The 17,021-nt window shown below is 61.5% G+C and overlaps 3 protein-coding genes across 3 annotated transcripts in view; 2 read left to right on the top strand and 1 right to left on the bottom strand.

Annotated features, from left to right (window-relative positions):
- The window catches only part of LOC116277736 (ankyrin repeat domain-containing protein 26-like), a 533,747-nt gene that overhangs the window by 302,487 nt on the left and 214,239 nt on the right, over window positions 1–17,021 (top strand).
- Window positions 1–17,021, top strand: part of LOC140690089 (uncharacterized) — a 380,224-nt gene that overhangs the window by 202,030 nt on the left and 161,173 nt on the right. The window lies entirely within an intron of this gene.
- LOC140690052 (uncharacterized) lies at window positions 6,826–11,643 on the bottom strand. The gene is made up of 3 exons (XM_072951574.1): window positions 11,448–11,643; window positions 9,676–10,420; window positions 6,826–6,841 (listed from the first exon to the last, which is right to left on the bottom strand). Exons 1-3 carry the CDS (start codon window positions 11,515–11,517, stop codon window positions 6,826–6,828), a joined length of 831 nt encoding a protein of 276 aa, XP_072807675.1. The 5' UTR covers window positions 11,518–11,643.

The raw sequence follows: 17,021 nt of genomic DNA, 5'->3' as shown, positions 1-17,021 counted from the left end.
ATTCTCCTGGGCCTGCACACTCCTGGACCTGTACACTCCTGGGCCTTCCCTGGCCTGGGCCTGCACCCTCCTTGGCCTGCACACTCCTCTGTCTGCACACTCCTGGGCCTGCACACTCCTGGACCTGCACAATGTTGGGCCTAAACACACCTGGGCCTGTATACTCCTGGACCTGCACACTCCTGTGACTGATCCCTCCTGTGTCTGCACACTCCTGGGCCTGCACACTGCTGGGCCTGCCCTCTCCTGGGCTCGCACAATCCCTCGTGTGCACACTCAAGGGCCTGCACACTCCAGGGCCTGTACGCATCTATCCTTACACACTCCTTGCCTGCAAACTCCTGGGCCTCCTCCCTCCTGTACCTACACACTCCTGGGCCTGCACCACCCAGGGCCTGCAGACTCCTGGGACTGCACACACCTGGGCCTACACACTCCTGGATCTGCGCACACCTCAGCCTGCATGAACCTGGGCTTGTACACTCCTGGGCCTGTTACCACCTATGCCTGTGCACACCTAGGCTTGTTCCCATCTGTGCCGGCACACTCCTGGGGCTGCACACGGATTGGAATGCACAGCCCTGGGCCTGTACAATCCTGGGCCTGCACTCTCCTGTCTCTGCACACTCCTTGGCCTGCACACTCCTGAGCCTGCTCCCTCCTGTGTCGGCACACTCCTGGGCCTACTCCCACCTATGCCGACACACTTCTGCACCTGTCCCTCTTGTGCCGTCACAATCCTGGGACTGCACACTCCTGTCTCTGCACACTCCAGTGTCTGCACACTCCTGGCCCTGCACACTCCTGGGCCTGTACTCTCCCGCACCTGTTCCCTCCTTTACCTGCACACTGCTGTGCCAACACTCTCCCACGCCTGTACTCTCCTGGGCCTTCCCTGGCCTAGGCTTGCACCCTCCTTGGCCTGCACACTCCTCTGTCTGCACACTCCTGGGCCTGCACAATCCTGGGCCTGCAAACTCTAGGGCCTGCACACACATCGGCCTGTACACTCCAGGGCCGGCACAATCCAGGGCCTGCCTTGGCCTGGGCCTGCACCCTCCTTGTACTGCACACTCCTCTGCACACTCTTGGGCCTGCATACTTCTTGCCCTGCACATTGCTGGGCCTGCCTTATACTGGGCCCGCACAATCCCTCGTGTGCACACACCTGGGTCTGCACACTCCTGGGCCTGCACACTCCACGGCCTGCCCTCTCCTGGGTCTGCACAATCCTGGAACTGCATACACCTGGGCCTGCACACTCCAGGACCTGCGCACACATGGACCTGCCCTGTCCTGGGCCCGCACAATCCCTTGTGTGCACACTCCTGGGCCTGCACTCTCCTAGGCCTGTACACTCCTGGGCATGCACACCCCTGTCCATGCACACTCCGGTGTCTGCAAACTCCAGGGCCTGCACACCCCTGGGCCTGCACACTCCTGGGCCTGCATATTCGATGGCCTGTCCTCTCCAGGGCCTGCACACTCCTGGGACTGCACATACCTGGGCCTGCACGCTCCTGGACCTGCGCAAACCTGGGCCTTCACAAACCTGGGACTGTACACTCTTGGGCCTGCTCCACTTGTGCTTGCACACACCTGGGACTGCAAACTCCTCGGCCTGCTTCCTCCTGTGCCTACACACTCCTGGGCCTGCCCTGGCCTGGGCCTTCACACTCCTGGAACTGCACCATCCTGGGCCTGCACACTCCTCTGCACAATCCTGGGACTGCACACTCCTGGGTCTGCATATCCCAGAGCCTGCATACACCAGGGCTGTACACTCCTGTGCCAGTACACTAGTGTGCCTGCTCCCTCCAGTGTCTGCACATTCCTGGGCCTGCACAGGCCTGGGTATGCACACCCTTTAGCCTGCACACTCCTGGGCCTGTTCCATATTGTGTCTGCACACTCCTGGGTCTGCACGCTCCTGGACCTGCGCACACCGGGGTCTGCACGAACCTGGGCCTGTACACCCCTGGGCCTGCACACTCCTGTACCTGCTCACTCCTGTGACTGCATTCTCCTGGGCCTGCACACTCCTGGACCTGTACACTCCTGGGCCTTCCCTGGCCTGGGCCTGCACCCTCCTTGGCCTGCACACTCCTCTGTCTGCACACTCCTGGGCCTGCACACTCCTGGACCTGCACAATGTTGGGCCTAAACACACCTGGGCCTGTATACTCCTGGACCTGCACACTCCTGTGACTGATCCCTCCTGTGTCTGCACACTCCTGGGCCTGCACACTGCTGGGCCTGCCCTCTCCTGGGCTCGCACAATCCCTCGTGTGCACACTCAAGGGCCTGCACACTCCAGGGCCTGTACGCATCTATCCTTACACACTCCTTGCCTGCAAACTCCTGGGCCTCCTCCCTCCTGTACCTACACACTCCTGGGCCTGCACCACCCAGGGCCTGCAGACTCCTGGGACTGCACACACCTGGGCCTACACACTCCTGGATCTGCGCACACCTCAGCCTGCATGAACCTGGGCTTGTACACTCCTGGGCCTGTTACCACCTATGCCTGTGCACACCTAGGCTTGTTCCCATCTGTGCCGGCACACTCCTGGGGCTGCACACGGATTGGAATGCACAGCCCTGGGCCTGTACAATCCTGGGCCTGCACTCTCCTGTCTCTGCACACTCCTTGGCCTGCACACTCCTGAGCCTGCTCCCTCCTGTGTCGGCACACTCCTGGGCCTACTCCCACCTATGCCGACACACTTCTGCACCTGTCCCTCTTGTGCCGTCACAATCCTGGGACTGCACACTCCTGTCTCTGCACACTCCAGTGTCTGCACACTCCTGGCCCTGCACACTCCTGGGCCTGTACTCTCCCGCACCTGTTCCCTCCTTTACCTGCACACTGCTGTGCCAACACTCTCCCACGCCTGTACTCTCCTGGGCCTTCCCTGGCCTAGGCTTGCACCCTCCTTGGCCTGCACACTCCTCTGTCTGCACACTCCTGGGCCTGCACAATCCTGGGCCTGCAAACTCTAGGGCCTGCACACACATCGGCCTGTACACTCCAGGGCCGGCACAATCCAGGGCCTGCCTTGGCCTGGGCCTGCACCCTCCTTGTACTGCACACTCCTCTGCACACTCTTGGGCCTGCATACTTCTTGCCCTGCACATTGCTGGGCCTGCCTTATACTGGGCCCGCACAATCCCTCGTGTGCACACACCTGGGTCTGCACACTCCTGGGCCTGCACACTCCACGGCCTGCCCTCTCCTGGGTCTGCACAATCCTGGAACTGCATACACCTGGGCCTGCACACTCCAGGACCTGCGCACACATGGACCTGCCCTGTCCTGGGCCCGCACAATCCCTTGTGTGCACACTCCTGGGCCTGCACTCTCCTAGGCCTGTACACTCCTGGGCATGCACACCCCTGTCCATGCACACTCCGGTGTCTGCAAACTCCAGGGCCTGCACACCCCTGGGCCTGCACACTCCTGGGCCTGCATATTCGATGGCCTGTCCTCTCCAGGGCCTGCACACTCCTGGGACTGCACATACCTGGGCCTGCACGCTCCTGGACCTGCGCAAACCTGGGCCTTCACAAACCTGGGACTGTACACTCTTGGGCCTGCTCCACTTGTGCTTGCACACACCTGGGACTGCAAACTCCTCGGCCTGCTTCCTCCTGTGCCTACACACTCCTGGGCCTGCCCTGGCCTGGGCCTTCACACTCCTGGAACTGCACCATCCTGGGCTTGCACACTCCTCTGCACAAACCTGGGACTGCACACTCCTGGGTCTGCATATCCCAGAGCCTGCATACACCAGGGCTGTACACTCCTGTGCCAGTACACTAGTGTGCCTGCTCCCTCCAGTGTCTGCACATTCCTGGGCCTGCACAGGCCTGGGTATGCACACCCTTTAGCCTGCACACTCCTGGGCCTGTTCCATATTGTGTCTGCACACTCCTGGGTCTGCACGCTCCTGGACCTGCGCACACCGGGGTCTGCACGAACCTGGGCCTGTACACCCCTGGGCCTGCACACTCCTGTACCTGCTCACTCCTGTGACTGCATTCTCCTGGGCCTGCACACTCCTGGACCTGTACCCTCCTGGGCCTTCCCTGGCCTGGGCCTGCACCCTCCTTGGCCTGCACACTCCTCTGTCTGCACACTCCTGGGCCTGCACACTCCTGGACCTGCACAATGTTGGGCCTAAACACACCTGGGCCTGTATACTCCTGGACCTGCACACTCCTGTGACTGATCCCTCCTGTGTCTGCACACTCCTGGGCCTGCACACTGCTGGGCCTGCCCTCTCCTGGGCTCGCACAATCCCTCGTGTGCACACTCAAGGGCCTGCACACTCCAGGGCCTGTACGCATCTATCCTTACACACTCCTTGCCTGCAAACTCCTGGGCCTCCTCCCTCCTGTACCTACACACTCCTGGGCCTGCACCACCCAGGGCCTGCAGACTCCTGGGACTGCACACACCAGGGCATGCACTCTCCTGGACCTGTGCACACCTGGGCCTGCACGAACATTGGCCTGTACACTCCTGGGCTTCCACACTCCTGTACCTGCTCCCTCCTGTGACTACATACTCCTCGGCCTACAAACTCCTGGTCCTGAACACTCCTGGGCCTGAACACTATTGGCACTGCACACTCTTGGGACAGCACACTTCTGGCCCTGCACACTCCTGCGCCTTCCAATTCCTGGGCCTGCCCCCAATTCGGCCGGCCCTATCCTGCACCTGCACACTCTGGGCCTGCACACTACTGGGACTGCTCCCACTTGTGCCTGCACACACCTGGGTCTGCACACTCCTCGGTCTGCTGCCTCCTGTGCCTGCACACTCCTGGGCATGCACACGCCTGGGCCTGCCCTCTGCTTGGTGGGCACGGTCCTGGGACTCCCCATTCCTGCGCCTGAACACCCTTGGACCTGCCCTTTCTTGGGCCTGCACACTCTGGGGCCTGACGTCCCCTGGTTCTGCACACTACAGGGACTGCACACTCCTGGGCCTGCACACTGCTGGGTCTGCACAGCCCTGGGCCTGCACACTCCTGTCTCTGCACACTCCGGTGTCTGCACACTCCTGGGCCTGAACACTCCTGGACCTGCCCTGGACTGGGCCTGCACCCTCCTTTGCCTGCACACTCCACGGCCTGCACACTCCTGGGTCTGCACACTACTGGGGCTGCTCCCACATGTGCCTGCACACTCCTGGGGGTGCACACTGCTTGGTCTGCACAGTCCTGGGCCTGCACATTCCAGGGATTGTCCTCTCCAGGGCCTGCACACTCCTGGGCCTGCACCCTCCTTGTCCTGCGCACTCCTCTGTCTGCACACTCCTGGGCCTGCACACTCCTGGGCCTGCAAAATGCTGGGCCTGCCCACGCCTGGGCCTGCAAATCCGGGGCCTGCACACACATGGGCCTGTACACACCTGGGCCTGCCCTGGTCTGGGCCTGCATATTCCTTTTCCTGCACACTCCTCTGTCTGCCCACTCCTGTGCCTGTACACTCCTGGACCTACACAATGTTGGGCCTGCACACAACTGGGCCTGTATACCCCTGGACCTGCACAATCCAGTGACTGATCCCTCCTGTGTCTGCACACTCCTGGGCCTGCACACACCGGGGCCTGCCCTCTCCTGGGCCTGCACACACCTGGGACTGCACAGGCCTGGGCCTGCACTCTACTTGGCCTGCACACTGTTGGGCCTTCTCCCTCCTGTGACTGCATATTCCTAGGCAAGCACAGTCTTGGGCCTACACACCCCTGGCCCTGCCCTATCCCAGGCCAGCCCACACCTCGGCCGACCCTCTCATGAACCTGCACACTCCTGGGGCTGCACACTCCAGGGCCTGCTCGCATCTGTCCCTACACACTCCTTGGCCTAAAAACTCCTGGGCCTGCTCCCTCCTGCACCTACATATCCCTGGGCCTGCACACTCCAGGGCCGGTGCTCTTCTGGGCCTGCACCCTCCTAGGACTACACTCACCTGGGCCTAAACACTCCTGGACCTGCCCACACCTGGGCCTGCATGAACCTGGGCTTGTACACTCCTGGGCCTGATCCCACCAATGCCTGTACACTCCTCGGCATGTTCCGATCTGTGCCGGCACAATCCTGGGGCTGCACACGGCTTGGCCTGCACAGCCCTGATCCTGTACAATCCTGGGCCTGCACACCCTTGTCTCTGCACAAGCTGGTGTCTGCACACTCCTGGGCCTGCACACTCCTCGGACTGCACAATCCATGGCCTGCCCTCTCCTGGGCCTGCACAATCCTGGGACAGCACACACCTGGGCCTGCACACTCCTGGACGTGCACAAACCTGGGCCTTCACGAATTGGGCCTGTACACTCCTGGGCCTGCAACTCCTGTACCTGCTCCCTCCTGTGACTACATACTCCTGGGTCTGAAATCTCCTAGTCCTGTACACTCCTGGGCTTGAACACTACTGGCCCTGCACACTCTTGGGCCTGCACACTTCTGGCCCTGCACACTCCTGGGCCTGCCTTCTCCTGGGCCCGCACAATCCCTCGTGTGCACACTCCTTGGCCTGCACACTCCTGGGCCTTCCCCCTAATGGGCCTGCCCCCAATTCGCCCGGCCCTCTCCTGGACCTGCACACTCTTGGGCCTGCATACTACTGGTCCTGCTCCCACTTGTGCCTGCACAATCATGGGCCTACACACTCCAGGGCCTGCCCTCTACTGGGCCCGCATACTCCTGGGACAGCAGACACCTGGGCCTACAGAATCCTGGACCTACGCACAGCTGGGCCTGCATCAACCTTGGCTTGTACGCTCCTGGGTCTTCTCCCACATATGCCTATTCACTCCTAGGCTTGTTCCCATCTGTGCCGGCACATTCCTGGGGCTCCAAATGGCTTGGCCTGCACAGCCCTTGGCCTGTACAATCCTGGGCCTACACACTCCTGTCTCTGCACACTGCGGTGTCTGCACACACCTGGGCCTGCAACTCCTGGGCCTGCACACACCGGGGCCTGCCCTCTCTGGGCCTGCACACACCTGGGACTGCACACGCCCGGGCATGTACACTCCTGGACCTGCACACAACTGGGCCTGTACACTCCTGGACCTGCCCTGGTCTGGGCCTGCACCCTCCTTGGGCTGCACACTCCTCTGTCTGCACACTCCTGGGCCTGAACACTTCTGGCCCTGCACACTGTTGGGCCTATCTTCTCCTGGGCCCGCACAATCCCTCGTGTGCACACTCCTTGGCCTGCACACTCCTGGGCCTTCCTCCTAAATGGCCTGCCCCCAATTCTGCCGGCCCTCTCCTGGACCTGAACACTCTTGGGCCTGCACACTACTGGTCCTGCTCCCACTTGTGCCTGCACAATCCTGGGCCTACACACTCCAGGGCCTGTACATTCCTGCACCTGTTCCCTCCTTTACCTGCACACTGCTGTGCCGACACTCTCCCAGGCCTGTACACTCCTGGGCCTGTCCTGGCCTGAGCCTGCACCCCCCTGGGCCTGCACACTCCTCTCTGTCTGCACACTACTGGGCCTTCCCTCTCTTGGGGCTGCCCCCAATTCGGCCGGCCCTCTCCTCGACCTGCACACTCCTGGCCTGCACACTCCAGGGCCTGCGCTCTCCTAGGCCTGCACACTCCTGGGTCTGCACCCACCTGGGCTTGCACACTCTTCTCTCTGCACACTCCTGGGCCTAAACAATCCTGGGCCTGCACACTCCTGGGCCTGCACAGCCCACAGCCTGCACACACCTGGGCCTGTACACTCCTGGGCCAGTACATTCTTCTGCCTGATCCCTCCCGTGTCTGCACACTCCTGGGTTGCACACACCTGGGCCTGCACACTCCTGGACCTGCGCAAACCTGGGCCTTCACGAATTGGGCCTGTACACTCCTGGGCCTGCAACTCCTGTACCTGCTCCCTCCTGTGACTACATACTCCTGGGCCTGAAATCTCCTGGTCCTGCACACTCCTGGGTCTGAACACTACTGGCCCTGCATACTCTTGGGCCTGCCCACTTCTGGCCCTGCACACTCCTGGGCCTGACTTCTCCTGGGCCCACACAATCCCTCGTCTGCACACTCCTGGGCCTGCACACTCCTGCACCTTCCCTCTCCTTGTCCTGCCCCCATTCGGCCGGCCCTCTCCTACCCCTGCACACTCTTGGGCCTGCACACTACTGGGCCTGCTCCTACGTGTGCCTGCACACACCTGGGCCTGCACACCAGCCCTCTGTGGGGCCCTTCCTTTGCTGAGTCTGTGCATGAGCTCCCTGTGATGCCAGCCCACAGAGGTGACAGGTGCAGTAGGTGTTTGTGGTTCTAGAGACATGATGGCTCTCCTAGGAAGCTGGGTCCAGATGATCCCCACTGCGCCGATGGGGGATTGGGGAGACCCTGAGAAGCAGGTGGCTTGTCCAGGGTGACAGCACTGCTGGCGGGGGAGCCGGGTCTGAAGCCAGCTGTGTCATCAGAGCTGTGACCCTGGCTGCATCCAGGCCTCCCCAGGGCTATAGGAGGGGCCGAGTTGGTGTCACTGGGTGGACATGGCATGGGGTGGGAAGTGAGCCATCAACAGCCCAAAAAGGCCCTTGGGGAGCTTTGTGTAAGGAGGAAGCTTGGGGAAGGGGACCCCAGGAAGTGACCTCACTTCCCTGGCAACAGAGCCCAACAGAACTTGGGACCCAGGTCACCAGGCACCCGCTGTGTAGAGAAGGACACTTCTCAACTGACTTGGCTGGTGAACTCAGCTCAGCTCAGACATGTTTTGTTGCATCCCAAGATCCCGAGGTCGCGGCCCCCGGAAAGCCCGCAGCAACGGCCTTTGCCAACAGTGCCGACAGTGGGTCGGGTCTCACCCCAGGCGCCTCTGGCCTTTTGGCCAGAGGGACCGAAAGGTAACACAGGGAGGCCCAGGGCAGGCCCGCCCAGGCCGGGCCACCACTCAGACCCCACCCGGGTGGCCCCACAGCCCCTTCCTGACTGGTGGCGGTGGGGCAGTCATGTTGGGGGGGTCCTGCCTCAAGCAAGAGCAGGCTGAGGAAGGGTCAGAGGCCTGGGGGGCCGATCACGTCACCAACCTGGGTCCAAGCGGGCTGGCTGGGATGTGGAGAACCGGGGCAGGGCCCTGCTGCCCGAGGTGGCGCCCACGCCCTAGGGTGTGTCTCTTGCCTCCCGGGTGACTGAGATGACCAAGGTCCCAGTCTGATCAGGCAGCAGACGGTCGAGTGGGGCAGAAGCAGGAGTGGTCCTGGCCAGGCAGGGCTCTGAGACCTGCGGGCCGGGCCGGCTGCCGGTCACTGTCATTGCAGAGCCAGACACCGCAGGATCCGGGGAACCAGGACACTCATGCCAGCTCCCCAAGTGAGGGGCTGGTGTGCCACACTGTGGAAGGCCAGCACAGGCTCCGGAAGAGTCTGGGTATGAAGGGCTCCCCACCACCACAGCCTCCTGCCCAGACATCGCCCAGGTCTCTCCCCAGGATCTTGCCTGCAGCTCCTGAAGAGCCTGCTGCTCCTGCTCATCTAGCCGCTCCTGAAGAGCCTGCCGCTCCTGCTGATCTTGCCGCTCTTGAACAACCTGCAGCTCCTGAAGAGCAAGCCTCTCCTCCTGATCTAGCCGCTCCTGAAGAGCCCGCTGCTCCTGAAGAGCCCACGGCTCCTGAAGAGCCTGCCGCTCCTGAAGAGCCCACCGATCCTGAAGAGCCTGACGCTCCTGCTGATCTAGCTGCTCCTGAAGAGCCCGCCATTCCTGCTGATCTAGCCGCTCCTGAGGAGCCTGCAGCTCCTGAAGAGCCTGCCATTCCTGAAGAGCCCGCCGCTCCTGAAGAGCCCGCCGCTCCTGAAGCGCCTGCCGTTCCTGCTGATCTAGCCGCTCCTGAAGAGCCCGCCATTCCTGCTGATCTAGCCACTCCTGAAGAACCTGCTGTTCCTGCTGATCTAGCCGCTCCTGAAGAGCCTGCAGCTCCTGAAGAGCCTGCCGCTCCTGCTGATCTTGCCACTCCTGAAGAGCCTGCCGCTCCTGAAGAGCCCACCGATCCTGAAGAGCCTGACGCTCCTGCTGATCTAGCTGCTCCTGAAGAGCCCGCCATTCCTGCTGATCTAGCTGCTCCTGAAGAGCCCGCCATTCCTGCTGATCTAGCCGCTCCTGAAGAGCCCGCCATTCCTGCTGATCTAGCCGCTCCTGAGGAGCCTGCAGCTCCTGAAGAGCCTGCCATTCCTGAAGAGCCTGCAGCTCCTGAAGAGCCTGCCATTCCTGCTCATCTAGCCGCTCCTGAAGAGCCTGCAGCTCCTGAAGAGCCTGCCATTCCTGAAGAGCCCGCCGCTCCTGAAGAGCCTGCCGCTCCTGCTGATCTTGCCACTCCTGAAGAGCCTGCCGCTCCTGCTGATCTTGCTGCTCCTGAGAAGCCTGCAGTTCCTGCACCTGCACCTGGGCCGCTGGGCAGTGGAGAACCATTTCAGGCATCATCACCCCCTAGGGCTCTGCCCCCTCTGCACCCTCCTACACCTTCTCCAAAATCCCACCATAAATCCCCTCCCCTACCCGAAGTTGACTTCCCTACCCCTGAATTTGCTTTTGTTTTGTTTTTCTTTAGTTTAGTTTATTTGTTTTACATCATTTATGGCATCCTATATTTTTCCATTTTCCACTTCCTTTAATAAAATACAGATTTTTTTCCCTTTTAAATTGTGCATTTCAGGAACATTAAGTGCATTCCCATGCTGTCCGACCATCACTACCATGTAGTTTTATGCTCTTTACGCTATTTATGCCCGTGAAGTACATCCCACCACGGCCTCAAACCCCTCATCTGGACACTCCTGGGCATGCACACTCCTGGGCCTGCACACTCCTGGATCTGTACACTCCTGGGCCTTCCCTGGCATGGGCCTTCTCTGGCCCTGGCTTGCACACTACTGGGCCTGCACACTCCTGGACTACACACTCATGGGCCTGAACACTCCAGGACATGCACAATCTTGAGCCTGAACACACCTGGGCCTGTGTACTCCTGATTTTGCACACTCCTGGGCCTGAACACTGCTGGGCCTGCACAGCCCTAGGCCTGTACAATTCTGGGCCTGCACACTCCTGTCTCTGCACACTCCGGAGTCTGCACACGCCTGGGCCTGCACACTCCTGGGCCTGTACACCCCTGGGCCTGCACCCTCCTTGGCCTGCACACTCCTCTGTCTGCACACAGCTGGGCCTGCAAACTTCAGGGCCTGCACTCTACTTGGCCTGCACACTACTGGGCCTGCTCCCTCCTATGCCTGCACACTCCTGGGCATGCACACTCCTGGGCCTGCACACTCCTGGGCCTGCCCTGTCCCTGGCACCAGCCTCCTTCACCCCAACGGTGCCACTCACACGGCTGCGGCGTCTAGCCAGGAGCCCCCAACCGAAACCCCTCCCGAGGGACCCCCTTGCCGGCCCCCAGGGAAGCAGCGGGGCTCCTCTTACCTGCGAGGCGGAGACGTAGTCCAGCTGCAGCCTGACGTCCAGCTGCCGGGCGTGCAGGGCCAGCGTGCATGAGGGCAGCAGGATGGCCGTGATCGGCTGGAAGCTGCCCCCGGAGCCTCTACCGCCCCTTGGGGAAGAGGAGGAGGAAAATCCACGTCAGTGCCAAGAACACAGGACCCGTCCACAGAGGGCCCCTCAGGTGTGACAACCCCAGAGGCGCCCGCAGCCGACCTGGGCTGAGAGCCACTTTTCTCGCGGAAGCTCAAGGACCTATGCTGAGCCTCCCTCTCCCTCCCTAAAGAGGGAAAACCCAGAGGCTTTCTAACTTTGCACTCACTGTCCATGTATCAGCCATGTCTAGTTTACCTCCCCAGCAGGGCAGAACCCCTCCCTGCCTTCCCCACCCTCTGCAGGCGGCTCTCGGGGGCCGGAGGGGCACCCTTCCTCCCTGAGGCCAGCCCTGCTGGGGCAGCAGTTGTAATAGAAAAGACCAAATCTGACTGCCTATTAGATCTGTTCTTTTTCCTTTAACCCTCTGCTGTTTTCCAGGCTGTCTTACCAGCTCTGCCCCTTTTGTAAAACAATGTTGCCTTCAGCCTGAAATTGACAGCAGAGCCTGTTCTCAAGGCTCTCAGCCTTCAGGATAAGAGCTCTTTTCCTCTCCTATACACACAACAAGCTGCAGAACAGAAAGTAACATTTGTTTTGTTAGAGGTTTTACAGGGGCCCCATGAGCTGACCCACAACTGCAAAAACAAAGAATTCCTGCACCAAGGACTTTGCACCAACCACCCACAACCCCTCTCCTTTCGAGTGTAAAAGGAGCCTGAAGTCTCACTCGGAGAAGGTGGCTCTCCAGGACATTAGCCTGCCATCTTCTCGGTCAGCTGCCTTTCCAAATAAACTCACTATTCTTTACCCCGACACCGCGTCTCCCGATTTCTTGGCCTGTCGTGCGACTTGCGGAATGAGTGTGGACTTGGAAACACAGGGAAGGAAAGCCAAGTCAGGACTCTCACCCTCTGCCTCTGCTCAGAATACCACCAAGGGGTTGCTGGGACAGTGGACGGAAAACTGAGGCTGCAACACGACCATGAGCACTGGGCCTGGGTGGGAGAGATGGCGGGCGCTGTCCGAAGCGCACCCGGCCTCCTTCCGAGTCACATCACACCCACGTCCCCAGACCCAGGGAGGCCTGGAGCCCCACACAGCAGAGCGCCTCCAAACCTGCAGATGCCCAGTGACCGGTCCACTGTGCACCCTCTGGCGCCCTCCTCCCCGCTCCTCCTCCTTCTGCCCCGCTGGCTCAGCCCTGGTCCCACCACATCCTCACCCAGGGCCAGCACTGCTGCAGGAACACCCTCGGCAGGCCGCCCAGCCTCACGCCCTCAGGTCCGCACACCTGGTTGGTGCAGCTCTGCCCCTTTCCAGCCCTCACCACCGACTCTCCAACCGCCTGCTCTCCCGGCCTCCGCCCTCAGTCCTAGAGAGCGCCTCCTCTGGTCACAGCATCCTGCCCTCTAGGGTCGACAGGGCCTGCACATTCCTGGGCCTGCACACAACTGGGCCTGCACACTCTTGGACCTGCGCACTCCTGGACCTACGCACACCGGGGCCTGCAGGAACCTGGGCCTGTACACTCCCGGGCCGGTTCCGTATTGAATCTGCACACTTCTGGGCCTGCACGCCCCTGGACCTGCGCACACCTGGGCCTGCACGAACGTTGGCCTGTACACTCCTGTATCTGCTCACTCCTGTGACTGCATACTCCTGGGCCTGCAAACTCCTGGGCCTGTACACCCCTGGGCCGGCCCTGGCCTGAGCCTGAACCCCCCTGGGCCTGCACACTCCTCTGTCTGCACACTACTGGGCCTTCCCTCTCTTGGGCCTGCCCCCAATTCGGCCGGCACTCTCCTGGACCTGCACACTCCTGGGCCTGACCTATCCTAGGCCTGCACAGTCCTGGATCTGCACACTTCTGGGCCTGCTCCCTCCTGTGCCATCACACTTCTGGGACTGCACACTTGTGCGCCTGCACACTCCTGGGCCTGCACACTCCTGGGTCTGCACACTCCTTGGCCTGTTCCATATTGTGACTGCGCACTACTGGGCCTGCACGCTCCTGGACCTGCGCACACCGGGGCCTGCACGAACCTGGGCCTGTACACTCCTGGGCCTGCACACTCCTGTACCTGCTCACTCCTGTGACTGCATTCTCCTGGGCCTGCACACTCCTGGACCTGTACACTCCTGGGCCTTCCCTGGCCTATGCCTTCACTGGCCTAGGCTTGCACACTACTGGGCCTGCACACTGCTCGAACTGCACTTTCATGGGACTGCACACAACAGGACCTGCACAATCTTCGGCATTAACACACCTGGGCCTGTATACTTCTGATTCTGTACAATCCAGGGCCTACACAATCCTGGACCTACGCACACCTGTGACTGCATGAACCTTGGCTTGTACACTCCCAGGCCTTCTCCCACATATGCCTGTACACTCCTAGGCTTGTTCCCATCTGTGCCAGCACATTCCTGGGGCTGCACATGGCTTGGCCTGCACAGCCCTTGGCCTGTACAATCCTGGGCCTACACACTCCTGTCTGTGCACACGCCAGTGTCTGCACACACCTGGGTCTGCAACTCCTGGGCCTGCAAACACCGGGGCCTGCCCTCTCCTGGGCCTGCACACACCTGGGCCTGCACAGGCCTGGGCCTGCACTCTACTTGGCCTGCACACTGTTGGGCCTTCTCCCTCCTGTGACTGCATATTCCTAGGCAAGCACAGTCTTGGGCCTACACACCCCTGGCCCTGCCCTATCCCAGGCCAGCCCACACCTCGGCCGACCCTCTCATGAACCTGCACACTCCTGGGGCTGCACACTCCAGGGCCTGCTCGCATCTGTCCCTACACACTCCTTGGCCTAAAAACTCCTGGGCCTGCTCCCTCCTGCACCTACATATCCCTGGGCCTGCACACTCCAGGGCCGGTGCTCTTCTGGGCCTGCACCCTCCTAGGACTACACTCACCTGGGCCTAAACACTCCTGGACCTGCCCACACCTGGGCCTGCATGAACCTGGGCTTGTACACTCCTGGGCCTGATCCCACCAATGCCTGTACACTCCTCGGCATGTTCCGATCTGTGCCGGCACAATCCTGGGGCTGCACACGGCTTGGCCTGCACAGCCCTGATCCTGTACAATCCTGGGCCTGCACACCCCTGTCTCTGCACAAGCTGGTGTCTGCACACTCCTGGGCCTGCACACTCCTCGGACTGCACAATCCATGGCCTGCCCTCTCCTGGGCCTGCACAATCCTGGGACAGCACACACCTGGGCCTGCACACTCCTGGACGTGCACAAACCTGGGTCTTCACGAATTGGGCCTGTACACTCCTGGGCCTGCAACTCCTGTACCTGTTCCCTCCTGTGACTACATACTCCTGGGCCTGAAATCTCCTGGTCCTGCACACTCCTGGGTCTGAACACTACTGGCCCTGCACACTCTTGGGCCTGCACACTTCTGGCCCTGCACACTCCTGGGCCTGCCTTCTCCTGGGCCCACACAATCCCTCATCAGCACACTCCTGGGCCTGCACACTCCTGCGCCTTCCCTCTCTTGGGCCTGCCCCCAATTCGGCCGGCCCTCTCCTACCCCTGCACACCCTTGGGTCTGCACACTACTGGGCCTACTCTTACGTGGGCCTGCACACTCCTGGGCCTGCACACTCCTGATTCTCTACAATCCAGGGCCTGAACACTGCTGGGCCTCACAGCCCTGGGCCTGCACACTCCTGGGCCTGCACACTCCAGTGTCTGTACCCTCCTGGGCCTGCACACGGCTGGGCCTGCCCTGTCCTGCGCCCGCACAATCCCTTCTGTGCACACTCCTGGGCCTGCACACTCCTGTACCTGCACAACCCTGTACCTGCTCCCTACTGTGATTACATACTCCTGGGCCTGAAATCTCCTGGTCCTGCACACTCCTGGGCCTGAACACTACTGGCCCTGCACACTCTTGGGCCTGCACACTTCTGGCCCTGCACACTCCAGGGCCTGCCTTCTCCTGGGACCACACAATCCCTCGTCAGCACACTCCTGGGCCTGCACACTCCTGCGCCTTCCCTCTCCTGGGCCTGCCCCCAATTCGGCCGGCCCTCTCCTACCCCTGCACACCCTTGGGCCTGCACACTACTGGGCCTGCTCCTACGTGGGCCTGCACACTCCTGGGCCTGCACACTCCTGATTCTCTACAATCCAGGGCCTGAACACTGCTGGGCCTCACAGCCCTGGGCCTGCACACTCCTGGGCCTGCACACTCCAGTGTCTGTACCCTCCTGGGCCTGCACACGGCTGGGCCTGCCCTGTCCTGGGCCCGCACAATCCCTTGTGTGCACACTCCTGGGCCTGCACACTCCTGTACCTGCACAACCCTGTACCTGCTCCCTCCTGTGACTACATACTCCTGGGCCTGAAATCTCCTGGTCCTGCACACTCCTGGGCCTGAACACTACTGGCCTTGCATACTCTTGGGCCTGCACACTTCTGGCCCTGCACACTCCTGGGCCTGCCTTCTCCTGGGCCCACACAATCCCTCGTCTGCACACACCTGGGCCTGGACACTCCTGCGCCTTCCCTCTGCTGGGCCTGCCCCCAATTCGGCCGGCACTCTCCTGGACCTGCACACTCCTGGGCCTGACCTATCCTAGGCCTGCACAGTCCTGGATCTGCACACTTCTGGGCCTGCTCCCTCCTGTGCCATCACACTTCTGGGACTGCACACTTGTGCGCCTGCACACTCCTGGGCCTGCACACTCCTGGGCTTACACAATAATGGGTCTGCACACACCTGGGACAGCACCCTGCTGGGCCTGCACACTACTGGGTCTGCACATCCCAGAGCCTGCACACACCTGGGCCTGCACACTCCTTGGCCTGTTCCGTATTGTGACTGCACACTACTGGGCCTGCACGCTCCTGGACCTGTGCACACCGGGGACTGCACACTCCTGGACCTGTACACTCCTGGGACTTCCCTGGCCTGGGCCTTCACTGGCCTAGGCTTGCACACTACTGGGCCTGCACACTGCTCGAACTGCACACTCATGGGCCTGCACACAACAGGACCTGCACAATCTTGGGCATTAACACACCTGGGCCTGTATAGTCCTGATTCTGTACAATCCAGGGCCTGAACACTGCTGGGCCTCACAGCCCTGGGCATGCATACTCCTGGGCCTGAACACTCCAGGGTCTGTACCCTCCTGGGCCTGCCCTGGCCCGGGCCTGCACCCTCCTTGGCCTGCACACTCCTCTGTCTGCACACTCCTGGGCCTGCACACTCCTGGACCTGCACAATGTTGGGCCTAAACACACCTGGGCCTGTATACTCCTGGACCTGCACACTCCTGTGACTGATCCCTCCTGTGTCTGCACACTCCTGGGCCTGCACACTGCTGGGCCTGCCCTCTCCTGGGCTCGCACAATCCCTCGTGTGCACACTCAAGGGCCTGCACACTCCAGGGCCTGTACGCATCTATCCTTACACACTCCTTGCCTGCAAACTCCTG

Source organism: Vicugna pacos, chromosome 28 (genome assembly GCF_048564905.1).
Source record: "Vicugna pacos chromosome 28, VicPac4, whole genome shotgun sequence".
In the NCBI taxonomy this organism is placed as follows: Eukaryota; Metazoa; Chordata; class Mammalia; order Artiodactyla; family Camelidae; genus Vicugna; species Vicugna pacos.
This window is presented reverse-complemented; position numbering and strand designations above follow the sequence as displayed.

Excerpts from the sequence above, each read along its gene's own strand:
- LOC140690052 (XM_072951574.1), bottom strand. The coding sequence starts at position 11,517 with ATGCACGCTGGCCCTGCACGCCCGGCAGCTGGACGTCAGGCTGCAGCT. Across the intron at positions 10,421-11,447 it reads ACTACGTCTCCGCCTCGCAG|CGGCCCAGGTGCAGGTGCAG; the intron begins GTAAGAGGAGCC and ends TCCACTGCCCAG.